The sequence below is a fragment of the Lagenorhynchus albirostris genome, chromosome 11 (genome assembly GCF_949774975.1).
Source record: "Lagenorhynchus albirostris chromosome 11, mLagAlb1.1, whole genome shotgun sequence".
Classification (NCBI taxonomy): domain Eukaryota; kingdom Metazoa; phylum Chordata; class Mammalia; order Artiodactyla; family Delphinidae; genus Lagenorhynchus; species Lagenorhynchus albirostris.
In genome coordinates, this window is record NC_083105.1 from 38,567,912 (window position 1) to 38,584,429 (window position 16,518).

Here is a 16,518-nt window from a genome sequence, read left to right on the forward strand (position 1 = left end):
GTACCTTTCACATCACAGAAATAAATAAATGCCAGGCAAATGACTGGATGCAAAATTTTAAACTTTCTGTTATCACTTAGTACAATAAAAGGGAGACAGAAGCCTAAATTTCCGGGTAAAGTGAGATATTCTGAAAAAACAATTAAAGAGGAAGTAAGTCTCCCTTTCTTTAATATTTGCTACTTGATAGAAGAGTCTGTGAGTCTAAGAATTTTTTTATAAAATAGTGAAGTATGAGCTGGATAACATTTTCTATTACAGGATAGAGAGAGTAATCAAAAGCTTCTTTTGTTAGTGCTTAAAGTTAAAAGCCATGAGACTTTAGGTGTGTCTTGAATAAGAAACCATTATATCGAGTGTTTCACATTTTATTATTAACATATCAGGTTTTGAATGTTGGTTTCTTCAAAGTGTAATTTCCTTCATGAAAGATTACCCCATAAGAAAGTATCTTAAAATACCTCTGAATACAAAAATTAAAACAAAATCATTATTCATAATCTCAAGGAAAAATCAATTTGGGTGTATTATCAAAATATTTTGATATGAAGATAAAATAAATACATATTATATATAATAAATATTTCAATACCCTTAATATAAATATGTACATATATTTTTCAATATTCCTAAAATCTTTTCTCAAAAATAGCTTCCATAAATAATAATAAAATGCTAATAAATAATACATACAATAATTTAAATATATAATAGTATAACTATAATATAATAAAAGAAATTAAAATAATAAATAATGGATAATAAAATAGTAATAGCAACATTCAAATCTAGCTAGTAAAAATAGATAAAATACATAGTTCTTTTCTGAACTTGCTTTAAAATGTGAGAATTCCATGTTGTCAAAATTAACATAGAAGTCAGGATTCCTGACTTCTTGCCTCTTCTCTAAAATAGAAATAATCACATATGTTCCTTTAGTGCTCTGCTTCCTCGCTCATAGTTTATCTAATGTATATGTTATCCATTTGACTTTAAGTTTCACTCCGGAAGACCATGAATATCTTGTTAATGGTTGTGTTTCAATGCCTAGCACATAGCAGACACTCAATTAATTGTTGAGTAAAGGTGAAGAAATGAAACAATTTATATAAATGATGCATCAACTCATTCAGATTTCTTTCTTTCAGACAACAGTGCCCTAGAGTCCATAATTTCTCCCCTCAACCTTTCCAAACTTCTAGCCACTTTCCCTGAGCATTGCATCTCTCTTCTGCCTAGAAAACTAAAAGATTTTTTTCTCATCACTCAAGACTCAATTTAGTGCAATCTTTTCAGTGCAATCTTTTATGTACCACACTCCCTATATATAGCAATCTGTACAAACCTTTATTGGAGGATTTACCACAATGAACTGCAAGTAATTCATTAAATGCCTTACAGAGAAAATAAGAACAATAACAAAAACTAGTATTTTTGAGTGTTAACTATGGCCCAGCCACTGTCATTAACTCATCTAATCCTAGTGACAATTCCATAAGGTAGATTCTATTGTTATCTTATATATATTTATTTTAGCACCATCATCCCTGTGTCTTAACACAATGTCCCAGATATTAGGTGCTTCATTAACACTGGCTGCTGAATTGTTTAGATAAGGGATGCCTCACGGAAATGAACCACAATTCTTTTTTTTTCAATTCTCATTTCTTTTATTTTTTAAAATATTATTCATATATTTAATTTTTTAATTGAAGTATAGTTAATTTATAATATTATATTAGCTTCTGGTGTACAGCATAGTGATTCAGTATTTTTACAGATTATACTCCATTAAATGTTGTAAGCACAATTCTTAAATAACCAGCCAGATGAGTGGTTTTAAATGGTTACACTGATGACTGATGAGTTTTTCATAACTAATCAAAACTGGAAGAAGGAAGAGGAGAGCTGTAAATCACTGTGAATTGTCTGCTTTAAGCAGGTTTGGGAAGTGGAGTTAATAATAAAATAAACATTTACTGAGCACCTACCATATGACTAGTGTGCTGCATATACTCAACCATCTATGAAGTAGATAGTATTACACCCGTTTTAAAAAGATAAAGTTGAGACTCCCAAGTGGTTAAGATTTGTCCTGAGGTACTTTACCTAATAAGAAAGAGGGCCAACATTTTAACCCATTTCTATATGACTCTTTCCACTATATGACTTTCCATTTCTTTAATCCACAATGATTTCTGAGCTAAGGTATGTGGTCGATTTGTAGTCGAAGAACTGCTGGCACGATAAGGAGCCCCAAGAAAACAAGTGACACCAGGCTTATTGTCCTAAAATAAGTCAGCCAAGGTCATGTGGAAGTCAGTACAAATCATACTACCAAAAACAACTTTATAATAGAAAGTTCCATGTAACAAAATTATTTCCAAACAGTGAGAGGCCTCTTAGTCAATTCCAACTATACTTATTTCAATAAAATAAGAGAAGGTGGGAGGAAATTACTTTAAGTTTTTGTAATAAAATTTGACCAGTAAATTAATAAATCACTGTTGAACTAAAAGTCAAAGGTGACAGCAAATAGATATTTTTTTAAATAATAGCATCAAGCACATGAAACAAAATTAGGATGTAGATTTATTCAATCAGCCATGCATCCCTGAGTCATAATCAAATCAAACAAATCAAGCAATGTTGTAGGGTTCAGTTATTTTACTATAATAAAGGTTTTATTTCCCTTGTCCTTTTTAACTAAAATGTCTTCCTTGCTCAGCTGCTGTATGACCTGATTTCTACCTGCATTTATTTTCCCAGTCAAGGCCTTGTTCTTTCACACTCCTTCTATGTCCTTTCTTTCTAAAGAGATTGATACAGTCCCATTACTTGGCTCTTCAGCCTATTCCAGATGGGGACCATTTAGACAAATGTGACTCTCCTGGGAAACAGACCACAAAACCTCTCTCTTCTTTGCTCCTGGTTTATATGAATAGAGCCCAGGAATCGCTTTGTGTGAGTACGTTCATCGAGAAAGAATGGGTGACCTCTTTGCCTTAGGTGGCCCTCCCTCTGTGCACTGCCTCTATTCACTACCAGAAGAAGGAAGGCCAGTGAGGCCACATTCCACGTGTGCCTGCAAGGAAGCAAACAGCCACCAGATTCTGTATTTACCTTCCATGTATACTAGGAATTTCTGCTACTAAAGAAAATTTACAAAGATAAGAGTAAATTATGCTGCCATAAAATAGTGGCCCATACTTATTGAGTGTATACACACACACACACACACACACACACACACACACACACACCCCACATTTCACAATGCCTGAGAGTTTAAAGGAACTTGCAGAAAAATCACGCAGCTGATATCGGCAGGGCTGGTATTTGAAACAGGTGTGTCTGAAGCCAGAGCTCCCACTCTTAGCCACTGCCCTAAGTAGCCTCAACACACCATTTTCTGTAACATCCATTAGGTAGATCAGTTGGCATCAATAATATAATTTAAAATCAACAATAGTAACAGCACAACAGAATATACAAAAGATATGTACTTCAAGTGTTTTGAATACAGAGTGGCTCACTATCATTTTCCCAAAATTGCAGCTGAATCAGGAGGTAAATGCCAAGTCCATCCTGAAATGAGTTCTCTCCTCGATTCACTGCATTACTTTAATTATATTGTACACATAACATATTGTGACATTATTTAGTCATGTGTTACATGTGATATGCATCTCACACATAACATATGTGATATGTTCCATGAGCACAGAAAAATAATTACAACAGTCTTCTAGTTACCAACTCAAAGTGAACCACTAGTCAGAACACAATTTTGGCTATTCCTATAAGTAATGTTTTTAAGTGCTCTTGTGTTTTCTATCAAATTCTAAACATTCAAGAAAAAGAGGCTTACCCTGGAACACAAACACAGCCACTTATGCAGGGTGATGATGGGGCACAAGTGAAGTTCATAGCCAGGTTTGCACATGTAGTTTCACAATTTACACCACCAGCTGGTAATTCAGGGTCAGGAAACCTACAGTCGAAATACTGTTTTCCCTCGGGGCAGATGTGAACTTCAGGGACAAGGCACAGATAAAATACCCTTAACTTTGTATTTGCTCTATACATTTAATCTTATTGACATGCATTTGTCATCAAAACACAATTCACCATAGAATACAGTGCATTTAACAGTAATAACTGATCTTACTCTGTAATGTTTGGTTCATGAGCTTACAAACATTCCCTAGACAGATTTCCTTTAATCACCTAAATTTCCAAAATCTATTCTGAGTTTGAAAACTTTAGCTGCCTTCCATAAAGCAGTAACTAAACAACTAGTATATAATTTTCTGAGATCAAGAACCAGGGTATTTTGATTAATCCAAACATACATTATCAATTTTTGAGGACTGACGGTACAGCATATTTAAACTTCACAAAGTTGTATGTTTACAACAAACACATGATACTTTTAGATCTTGCTTCACCTCTGAGTCATTATTTACATTAGTCCTCACTATAATGTAGAAGTGCAGGCAGGCTAGGGCTTACATATTGCTCCAGAAACTTTTGAGCTCAGAGGGATTAAATAACACCCCTTATCTAGGGCCAAAAGGAATCTTGGGGATTCCTCTGTGAGAAGTCTGGCCACCTGGGCATCCTTTTCTTCAATGCTGAGCCACCCTGACGCAAATGGGCCAAGGCAGGGAGGGCCTAGTAGCTATTGAATATGTGTGTGGTCCATGAACATACACTGTAAAGAAGCCCTAGACAGCCTGAATCCTCATAAATTGAATCCAGGGCATATAATTTAAAGCTAATTTATAAAATATATTACATAACTGTGCAAATAAATAACAAAGCAATAGCTCACAATTAGTTTTAGCAGCCTACACTCTTCCTGCCCATTAAAATCAACAAAAGGTAGTTTTGTTTAGTATTTGCCTAGAATTTCTCCACAGTGACCAAAAATTTGAGGCTTTTTGTGTGGTGAAAATAAGTAATATAAAGGGTCTGCTAATATATAAGATCTTCAGGAATGATATGCAATCGTAAGATGATATCCTCAAGAGAGATGGCAGTCGATGTCATTTTACATGCCATTTCTAATTGATGGCTGCTAGTACTAAAGCTTTGCTACCTATAATGTAGCCCAGGACCCAGTAGCATTAGCATCACTTCAGCCATCAACAGAAATGTTGCAGGCATCACCCCTGACCTACTGAATCAGAATCAGCATTTTAGCAAGATCCCCAGGTGACTGTGTGTACATTAGAATCTGCTGGTCTGGAGTAGGGTTTCCTAACTGCTGTTGCACAAGTGAGTTCCGACAGGTGTCTGGATACATATCCCTAAAGCCTTTGGGGCACCTGGGGTGGTGCTGGGATAGGCAGCATCAAGGCAGCATCCCTGGGTTGATCAGCTCTGCCCCTAAGCAGCCTTATATGTCCACCCCACACTGTCCTACAAATATTATAATTCCGAATGTGAAAAAAGTTAGGAAGCGCCAGAGTACCATGTTGAGAAACATTCTAAGGCTATTCCTCCATGCACATTGGCAAGGAGGGCTGTGACGGATTAATAACTTCTGCCCTAAGAGTAGGAGCAGTACTAGAGGCACATTCTCTTTAAGGAAAAATCCAGATCTTACCAGCAGAGGGTGTTGCTAATTCATCACATTTCACAGTCCCATTTGAACACTGGCTGGTAGAAGTAAACAAGTAGTTAATTCATGAAACCAAACCTCAAGTTTTTTCTGTATTTCAAAAACAATATAACATGCAAGAATTGACAAATACGATTTTTCATTTTTACAAATAAGTTATTGGTGTAGGTCCAATTCGAAGAGAGCTATTTCAGTTCAACATATTTTTATCAAACACTCATATATGTGTGGGGCACTGTGACAGGCATGGGGAATTCAAACACCAAAATTCGTAGTCTTTAGCCAAGTGCCTACTATATTCTAGTAGGAGAGAAAGACATACAAATAAATAATTTAGCCAGTGTGACATGCAACATAGAAACGTTTAAGACATAGAAGTAAAGCACCAAAAAATGTTTAAAAATCTGTTAGCAATTGACATCAGGGCAGTCAAAGAAGATAAAGTCGGGAAAGTTTTGAAGAAGGGATGAAGGTTACGATATAGATTAAAGTAGGAAGGCTGTCACACTGAGCGGAGATGTAGTACAAAGCCATGTAGGGGTAGGACAGCTTTCCATGCGACAGAGTACCATGTGGGAAGTGACAGGGGATGCAGATGGCAAAGAGTCAAAGGCCAGCTCCTATTAAGACACTAAGAATTTATCCGTGAAGTGAGTCACTAAAGACCTTAAACACAGATGTGATGTGGTTGGTTTGAATTCTAGAAAAGTCTTTCTGGCAGCAGTGTGGAAGATAGAGTGAAGTCCAATCTTGCAACCTGAGTTCGAAAGTCAGGGCATAAGGCAAAAACCAAATTCAGGCAATGTGAATCTTGAAAATCCCTTAAGAAGGTATCATGATAAGGAAAAACACACCAGTTCTCAATAAGCCAGTGGATAAACCACAAAACTAAAACCCCTCAGTAACTTACAGTATTTGAACACTCATCTCATCCTTAACTTTTATTTGAGAATCAAACTGATCAAAGGCCTTCCATTTCACTATTTGAAACTTCAATTCATAGCTCTTTTCTGCAGTTACGAGCACAAGACTTAGGCACTCCATGTTGAAATGTAATATATACATGTGGTTTTTTTTAATATATATATATATATATTAGGGTTTAATATATATAAATGTAATATATATGATTTAAAAGTGTATATATTAAGGTTATCTGTATTTTTCAAATTATAGGTGTCATATTTCAATTTATGGTTTTGGTTAAGAAGTTATATGATTACATGTTATTTGTCAAGAACAATCACCATCACTGAAATCTACCATAAGCCTGAGAGCGTTGGGATGAGCTCCCCAGGTTGGTAAATGCTGCCTCTGTAATGACACCGACAGTGAAATCTGCAAGGAAAAGAAAGGGTTAAATTAACAAAATAGGATATAAATTTAAAAAAAAAACACTGAAATTCAAGCAGACCATATGCTCTGTACTGGTAATTTTAATGCACAGTCTAACAATGACATTACTCCATGAGATCCCATGCAATTCTGTTATACAAATGTGAAGCCTTGTGCAGCTTTAGATTTTGTTTTCTAAATTCAAGCTCTGTATTGTTTTAGTGACAGAACAGACTGTGTTGTTTTTGTCACCAAATAAAAAGTCCCTGAAGGCACTTCAGAGAAACACAACTGGTATATCATTTAGCCTTATGTAGACAACAAAAGTCTTAATGTCATATGAGATTTGAGAAATTTCTGAGCGCTGAGAGACATTAAAATCCTGCTACTAAAATCTGCCACATGACCGTGAAACATAAACCTTGCTATCATTATTGATATGGCAAAAGCAAGTGGGAATAAACTTCAGGATTAACCATCAGATTCCTTAGCTCTTTCTATAGAGCTTTTGTGAACACATACAGGGTTAACAAATAAATAAATAAAGGTAAAGACATTAAGAACTATTAAAGAAACAACTCACAAGCAGATCTTTGCAAATACGCACCCTTATTTCATGGAAAAAGTGACTGTTTAATAGTGGAAAAATTTATGGTGCTGAGTCAATTAGATAAAAAACAGAAAGAAAGGAAAGAGGCATGATAGCCCATTTATCCTGTAAGGGAGAAAAGAGATAAAAACTGGACGCTGTCAACCCACTCCTGTGACGTACATGGGCACACAAAAGCTAAGTGTGTCTTCATAGTATTTGCCTTCGGGACAGTTGCAGCCTTCAGCACAGTCATCAGGACACTGTTCTGGGGAAGAGAGAGAGATGCAGGAGCGGCGACAGAAGGTGGAGCAGTAATGGTACATCATGCCTTTCTGGCACACCACCCCTGAGGACGAAGAAGCATCAGTTGAGAAAGATCTCCACAGGGCCGAGAAGCATTTTATGCTGGGTTATAAGTCTATGATAGACATAAATCATGAAAAAAGAAGATATCTTACATCAATAAACCTAGAACATTACAGAATCCTATATCATAAATAAATAAATAAAATAATTCTTTGCCTCAGTGTAACAGAAGAACAAAATTTCTATGTGAAATATATTTAAGGGTGACATTCCATAACATTCTTTAACAGTCTGTGCTATAATTTTTTTAAATATTTTTAAGCCATTTTATCCGTCTAGATAAACTTCCCTTCCTCACATTTTAAATTTATTTACTGCTATACTGACACCACCTTCTTCTTTGACATTATTTAATCCTAAGTAAACTTTTAGTCCTCTACAATTAGCACAAAACTTGACTTTATCAATCTGTACTCACAGCTCCTGTTTTTTGCCTTTTTAATCATGTTTGCACTTTTTGCTAAACCCTCCAATTTCTTTTTAGAACAAACTGAACTGATTACAGTAGGCAAACTAAAATAATCGAAAAACACACTTATACAAACAAAAATGCTGGATAAAACACAACTGAAATAATGTTAAATGTATAATTGATATTGTGAGAAAAAAATGGCGGTGGAGGGTAACTTCTCCATACGCCAGAAGTAAAGCGAGAAATAAAATTCAGAACTTTAAGTAGAGGAAGGGAGGATGGGTCCCAGTAATCTTGGACCTGATATTTAACTCTTAAGGAAATGGAAAATGAAAGTTGGTCCTTTTCAGGGCGAGGAATTGGGAGACGCTTAACTTGGACCTCCAAAACAATCTCCATCGTCAGTTGAAAAGATGGACTACAGCAGAGGTCAGCAAACTTTTTTTGTAAAGAGCTAAATGGTAAATAGTTTCAACTTTTCTGGCCATACAGTCTCCGTCACAACTGCTCAGCTCTACCCCTGTAGCTCAAAAGCAGTCATAGACAATATGCAAACATATGGGCAGTAAACTTTATTTTCAAAAACACGGGAAGCCCAAGGGTGTAATTTGCCAACTTCTGGACTAGAAGAAATCTGCTCATAGTACAGGGAGATGCCAGGAAAGCTTCTCTAACTCTGTGGGGTCTCTGATGAAATAAAGTATCCTCTGAGAAATCAAATTCCTGCACAGGTTTGGTATATGGATTTACATTACCTTTATATTTACATTATTTTTGTCTTAGAAAGCCCAAGCTGAGAAATTAACATCACAACTGGCCAGTGTTACTCCTGGAATAATAGGAAAAAGTTTTTTGAAACCACTGAGGGATGAAGAGATGGAGAGAATGAAGCTCCTGAAACCCAGGTCACAGAAGATTCTAATGGGGGTAAGGGGAATGGGCAGTCTTGATAAAGAAAGATTAAATCATAAAAGAAATTATAGAACAGTAAGGAAAGGAAACAATCTACTATGCATGATAACAACAGACATCATAACCAGGAAGATTCGAGCCCTAAGAACTTGAGATAATAATTGTCTGTTGCATAATTTACCTATTTACCTACAAATCTGTGTCACTCTACCACATAATGCTTTCCCATACTTTCCAATATTTAGAACATTTCTATAAGAATTTTTTTCAAATGTTTCAAATTATTTCTGTTGCATATTTCAAACCATACAACTACACTCTAATTTTGCTTATGGTAAAAATAGTCAAAAGCCATTGGTCTTATCCAACAGAGCTCCAATTTTAAGAAATGAAGTATTTCACTTTTTTTCATGTTTACACATTATAATAAGTCAAATAACCTAAGCAAATATTGACTTTTTATTTAAAAAAATAGCGGTAATTACAAATACAAAAATCTCTAAAGTGTTATTTGATCATCTTTATCAGTGACAATGCCATCATACTCACCACAGAATGAAATCTGAGCTCTGAAATCGATGGGAACACCATGCTGGCCACAGAGGTAGGCATAGTGGGCAAGAGCATTGCATAGGCAGGCGCTTCCGCACTTGCATGCATCATGGCGGCACAGCTGATAGTACAGCCCAGGGCTAATATAGATGTGGCAAGGAGCAAAGAGCTCTTGGTGGATAACATCACAGTGTGCTGCATATCCAACTAACAGACAAAGAACCCCATTAGCACTTCATTTACTAGTCTAGCTAGTATCAAATACCCCTGAAGTATCAAATTCCAGCACTATCCAAGCATCTTGCTTTCCGAGAAATAACACTGTACTGCATATTATTTTCAATAAGAGCCAATATTTTCAGCTTATACTTCTTTTGGTAATATTGGTAACAGCACTTAATCCATATTTAATATTCTTCTAGCAAAAAAAAAAAAAAAGAGTATTGTGTTATACCTGAATAAGTTGAGCAACAGAAGGGTTAACTGACAGAAGTGGCCTCAATTACCCCATCGCCTGAGGACCATCTTAGGAAATCACCCTAATTCTGCTATAAAGAACTGATGAATATTAGAAGGTTTACCTCCCAACATCCACACACAATAAAAGCAGTGCCAATTGTGGATGTTATGGCAATTCCCTGGGATACACAATTATCCAGGAAGGACTAGGAATCATCTCACTCCAATGGAGTCTCTGAGGTAAATGGTAATGAGGTAGATGCCACATAGTCGTTAAATGCAATATCTGCGCCAGGCATAGTGCACAATGTCTGGTAAATATTAGATCAATAATGTTTGATAAATGAATCTATGACGAATACGTGAGTAAATGAATAATGAACAGAAATTGGTAATGGAACATATGCTAAAGGCTATGAGCTATCACTACCAAGCCATTTGAGGGGATGTGTATAATAAGTTCTTGAAATGTGTTGACTTTTCCTTGAGAATGACTGCTCAGATATAATTCTTTATGGGAGTAACCAAGTTTGACAAAACAATCTGGATTTCATCTTTCTGAAAAAGCCTCGTCCTGTGATTTCTTGGTGCAATGGACCAAGATTGCATTGATTGCATTGATTTCTTCACAGATAAAATTAATCAATCTTTGAGTTGTCATTGTCTTTGAGAGACAAGATGAGCTGCTAGAGATAGAATTTTTTCATTACTGAGGAGTTATACTGAACTTTTTTTGCTGAGCATTTTAAATATATTTATTATTGGAAACACATGGTAATTAAGTAATTACCTGAGTATTATATATTTTTGCATTGTTATGCACATAATATATGAAAACAAATGACAGACTATAATAGCATACTATTAGCATATATACTCCTAATTCCCAGGATCTCCAAGCAATAGCTTTTATTGCGTGCCCTAAAGATTTGTAGATCAAAAAACATTCCTACTGACATTAAGTGAAAGGGTGACTCAGAAAATCCTTGTTTAAAAATATCCTTCAGAATCCATATTAGAGTTGACTTTCATCTATTTATTTTCCTTTCTTTGGGGATCTTTTTGAATTTACCTATTTGAAATTAAAAAATAATAGTTCATGGCAAAGGTGAAGAAAAATAATATCTAAAATATATATGTCATAGAAGACATAAGATATGGGGACAAAAATATATATATAAAAAAATGGTAGGGAATAAAGGAGGTCATTAAAGAAACAACCAGAGAAAATTGGAGTAAAGTCCAATTGATAAATTAGAAGTTGGCCTAGATTAAAAAAAAAAAATCACTAAAAGCAAGATTATCTTGTTTTCTTTCCAGGACACTAAAACTATAAGTTAATAATAAGGACCACAGAACAATAAACAGAATCCTTCCAAACAACCACTACAAAATCCAGAAACTCTGCTAACTTCTCATGGGTACTCAATCAATATTAATAATTAATTTTTAAAACTACATAAAAACAGTAAACCAACCAAAATAAAGGAACAAATTTAAATTATAAAAATATCTATTTAAGCATGCACATTAATTTTCTTTCACAAAGTGATTTTGAAAAAAAAAAAAACGCCTTCTTTTATTGAACAGTAAAATAGCCTTTCACGTGGTCTGCTGTGGCTTTAGTAAAAAAAAAAAAATACAACCAAAAATTCTTGGCATGTGAGTTGCACTGTCGTTGTAAATTGGAACTCTACGACAATCTCAAATTGTTACACACCTGACGGCACAAAGCTTCTCTGGATCACTGGCTTCCTGCTTATGAAGCCATAATATGTTCTGTGAGTAGGAACTCGTAGTGTGACATCAATAAACAGGAGAATTCACACGCACTGTCACACTGTGGAACCGAAGTTGAATATCCCAAGACTATACGAGCATTATTAGAATACTTCCAGAGATTTTTCTTTAGCATTTAAATAATCTGAAATACCCAAAATGCTAGCTCACATTTGGGAACAGTTGAGGGATTTCTGAACATCTAAAATAAGTAAATTTATGAATGCAGAGTAGTAAATAAAAGAGTCATTTTCTGGAGTTCTTTTTTAAAGTAACCTAGATTACATAAAGAGGCATATGTATTAAATAAAAATACATAAAGAATGGCATCGATTTTATCATAATGAAGAAAATCAGAATTTAAAATCACTATCTAATTTTACAAAATTACAGTAATAGAGAGAACTTTTTCTTAGGTTTACATGCAGAAAGACTTACTGTTTTGTTGATTAATGTTGCAGGGGTCCATCATAGGAACATGAACAGGTGCAAAACAAGTGGAGGAAACTCTCCATGCATTTGCATGAAGTTGTGGGGTACCTTCTATCATGCCTGATGGAGAACTAGAAAGCAAATATAATATTCTCTTAGCCTCTCCCATTCATTTCCTTCCTTCAGAGTCTTCAAATATTGAAAAAAGAGAATACTACTTTTTTAATTTACAAAGAAATCTTAAAGCTTGAAATGTTTTATTACATCTTTAAATATACACGGTGTTAGCTTCTTATTATTAAGATTTTACAATGTGTCAAATTGTGGACATACATGGTTTTATTTAATAATCATTTCAGCCTTGTGAAGGACACACCATTATCCCCATTTTAGAGAGAAGGCAAAGCAGAAGCTTAGAGAAATATTAATGTTCACTCAGCTGCTAAGTGTCAGAGGTGAGATTCAAACGTAGTTCACACCACTTTGATGAAATATCACACAACCAAAGCATGAATGCGTGTGGTTTAGGGAGGTGGAGGTAGGGAACTCACGTGATTCTTTTCAGGGTAAAGACAAATGTCCTAAAGAAGAAATAGTCTACACTGCTGGTTCAGTATTTCAATTTTCATTATGAGGCCTGACATACTGAGGTTCCACTGTGAGGTTGGGCAAACAAACCAAGTGAAAATTAAGGAGAAATGGTAATGAGGCACTCTTCACCCACGTTTTCTCACTTCTTCAGTTCCCTCAGCAAACCAAAGTGGAAGAGAAATATCTATCCTTCTGGCTTATAAACCACAACAATGTTTAAGAGCCAGACACTAAAATGCCCCCTCCAGAAGTCATCAAGATTTAGTAACTCATCAGCCAATAGTGAGTGACAATCCCTGCTGGAGCTGTGCCAGACACTGTCAGAACTACTTAGAGAATCAGGTTGGACTAGGTTTCCTGTAGGAAGCTTTGACCAAGCAAAACTTCACTAATGCAAGCCATAACTGCATGAATTGCTACAACACGGCCAAATAACAGAGTAGCATTTATCTTCACTCTCTTAGTGTCCAAATAAACATAACTACTTTGCCTACCATTTATCTCAATCACCAATATGAAGCTATATGGAGCTTCTCACCACAAAGACAGGAGTAAAAGAGGGAGCCACACAAGCTACTCCACCATGCTCATCCCTTGTAGCCACCCTTTCCTTCTTTTTTCTATTCCTCAAAATGAAACTATTCTAGAAATGTATAGAATTATAACAAACACCCAGTCCAAAATCTAATTTTGCTCCAATGAGAACATGAAGACTCACAGAAATTGCATGACTTGCACTAGCTCTTCTCATTCTTTCCCTCTCCATCCCTCTTTATCCCTACAAAGCACAATAAAATAGGTCAAGGTGATAGGTGTACTCAGGATTCCCAGGAGGAACTGACTCAGAGCTTGGCTCTCTTATTTCATTTAATTCACTTAAAACAATAAATACCAAAAAAAGAAGCTGAAATGTAGACCCATTTATTTATTGCATTCATTTTATAAAATAGCCTTTCAGTTCACTGTAGTGAATTTACTAAAACAAGGCATACAAAATAAATTTTCAAGTAATTAATATTTTCCATTCATTATGTTTGCAGATTCACATTAACTTTGTGATGCAAGGAATTTTAACTGCTTATGCTGGAAAGCTAAACAATGTTTGAAAATTATCTCTGACTCTGAAATATTATCCTGCACTGTTATCAGGGCTGAATGTTTATACATGGAGGAGACTGGTGCCTTAGAAAGAGGCAGACAGATCTGCCATCTGTTAAACATTGACTACTAACCCATTCTGACAAACAGGAAGAGAAAAGGCTTAATGTCTCCTCTGCACATCTTAACCAAGTCACTTAATATAGTTTCTGTTTCACAAATTGATAAGAAATCAATATTCTGATCTACCAATAAACGAAACAAACAAACAAAACCCGTAAATGACCTAAAAGCAAATTAATTACACAGGAGAAAAGGTAAAAGAAACTCTCTTTTAAAATTAAAAAATTGAAATGCCCTTTCTCCTTGCTGATCCAAATTCTCTTCTTGCGGCCACATCAAAAGTCCTACCTCCGTTCAGTTCAACTGTCTAGTGCATATAAGGTACTCTGCTAGTTCTTAAGAATATAAGGATTAAGGACACGGTCTTTATTCTCAAAGCCTTTGCAGTTGTTTTTTTTTTTTTTTTTTTTTTTTTTTTTTGCGGTACGCGGGCCTCTTACTGTTGTGGCCTCTCCCGCTGCAGAGCACAGGCTCCGGACGCGCAGGCCCAGCGGCCATGGCTCACGGGCCCAGCCGCTCCGCGGCATGTGGGATCTTCCCGGACCGGGGCACGAACCCGCGTCCCCTGAATCGGCAGGTGGACTCCCAACCACTGCGCCACCAGGGAAGCCCGCCTTTGCAGTTTTAAGTGGAAACCAGACAGATAAACAACAGATTTTCATAGATAAAAGAGTCAAAATTAACTTTGGTGGGATACAAACTCACTTTTTGAAGCAAATAATGACCGAGTTGGTTTGAAAAATAAATAGGAGTTAATGGGGAAGATTAGGGAGCGGACAGAACCCAAAGCAGGAAGAATATGCAGAAGTGTTTTTTTAATGGCATTTGGAGAATGGCTTCTCCAGGAAACGCTCCCTGCCTACCCAGCCCACCCTGAGCTACTCAAAATTTTGCTGTGCTTCTAGCCACAACCACACAAGTTAACACTTAACTTTTTGAATTCACCTCAGTATTTTTATACATATTGTGATTAATACGTCGCCTAGAACAAATTATTTCTGAAAGACGGTTGTCCCTTCCCAATCCACAATATAAGCTCCTTGAGGATGGGAACAATGTCTTACTGCCTCTATTGTCCCACAGTGCTTAGCACAATAACAGGTGCTCAAAGCATTTACACTAAGTTATACACCACGTCTTATCACATGTAGGTGAAAGTGCTTTGTCAATACAAGGGGTATAAATGTATTTTATTGCTTTTTCTCCTAATGAAACACCAACTATCGTAAAATCCAATTAACTTAGATGCCACAATGTTGCTTTAGAGATATCATTCATACCAAATGATATCAATATTATTAAAGTATAATTTACTATCATTCATACCAAATGATTCTAAGACTTTTTAAAGGCAGCAAAATTTTTTTTACATAAAATACCGTTAAGCTTGATAGGATAGGCGGCAGAAAGAGAATAACGGGAAGTTATTCTGTGGGTAGCCTTCAGGCTCTTGAGTCTCACTACTTAAACCCAAAGTCCAGCTCCACTGTATTTGAGCTATGTGACTGAGCTATTTATTTGTCACTTTGGTGCCTCAGTTAGCTTCCTTATCTATAAAACAGAGATACTAATCAGGGGATTGCTACAAAATTTAAATACAGTAATCCATGTAAAGCTCTTGGAACAGTGAGTACTAAGCTATTATTAGTTAAGTAAACATTTTTAATGTAAGAATTTATATCCTCTAAATTACTAGTCATTAAATTATGTTAGCTATACAGAGATCATACTTACAGAAAATCATCCCTTATGTTCCCATTAAACGTGCCACACAGACCTAACGTTCTTCTTTTCCACGCACTAGTGAGCTGAATATAAACTCTTTCCCCATCTATAGCAAACAGAATCTTTAAACCAAACGTGGTTTTTAGAAGAATAAATAAGGATGACAGAGTCTGAATTTCAACAATTCCTGCAGGAAAAGAACATACATAAATCAGCTTTGAGACTCACAGGCAGTGTTCTGAAATGCTAATGTACAACATCGGGAGTCTTCTTCCAAAAGACTTCTTCCCAGTTCCTGCTCCTGTGCTCCGGGGCCAATTTTCACCACCTTGTGCCTGCTTTCTTTTCTTCCATTTCCCTCTGGGTCTTCAGCAGATATTTTTAATACATTGTCAGGTGCACATGTAATTTCAGTTGGCAAGCATCTCATGGTGGGGGTGGACAGTCCTTAGACATTTGAAATCTGATCTCTTTTCCTTAACGTGTGTGTGTGTGTGTGTGTGTGTGTGTGTG

The 16,518-nt window shown here is 35.9% G+C and overlaps 1 protein-coding gene across 1 annotated transcript in view; it reads right to left on the reverse strand.

The window, feature by feature from the left end:
* Nucleotides 1-16,518, reverse strand: part of OTOGL (otogelin like) — a 147,801-nt gene that overhangs the window by 86,015 nt on the left and 45,268 nt on the right. Inside the window, 7 exon segments of the mRNA XM_060164963.1 lie at nucleotides 3,872-4,034; nucleotides 5,615-5,667; nucleotides 6,893-6,967; nucleotides 7,737-7,902; nucleotides 9,796-10,005; nucleotides 12,475-12,599; nucleotides 16,015-16,192. Coding sequence (XP_060020946.1) covers nucleotides 3,872-4,034; nucleotides 5,615-5,667; nucleotides 6,893-6,967; nucleotides 7,737-7,902; nucleotides 9,796-10,005; nucleotides 12,475-12,599; nucleotides 16,015-16,192 — 970 coding nt within the window.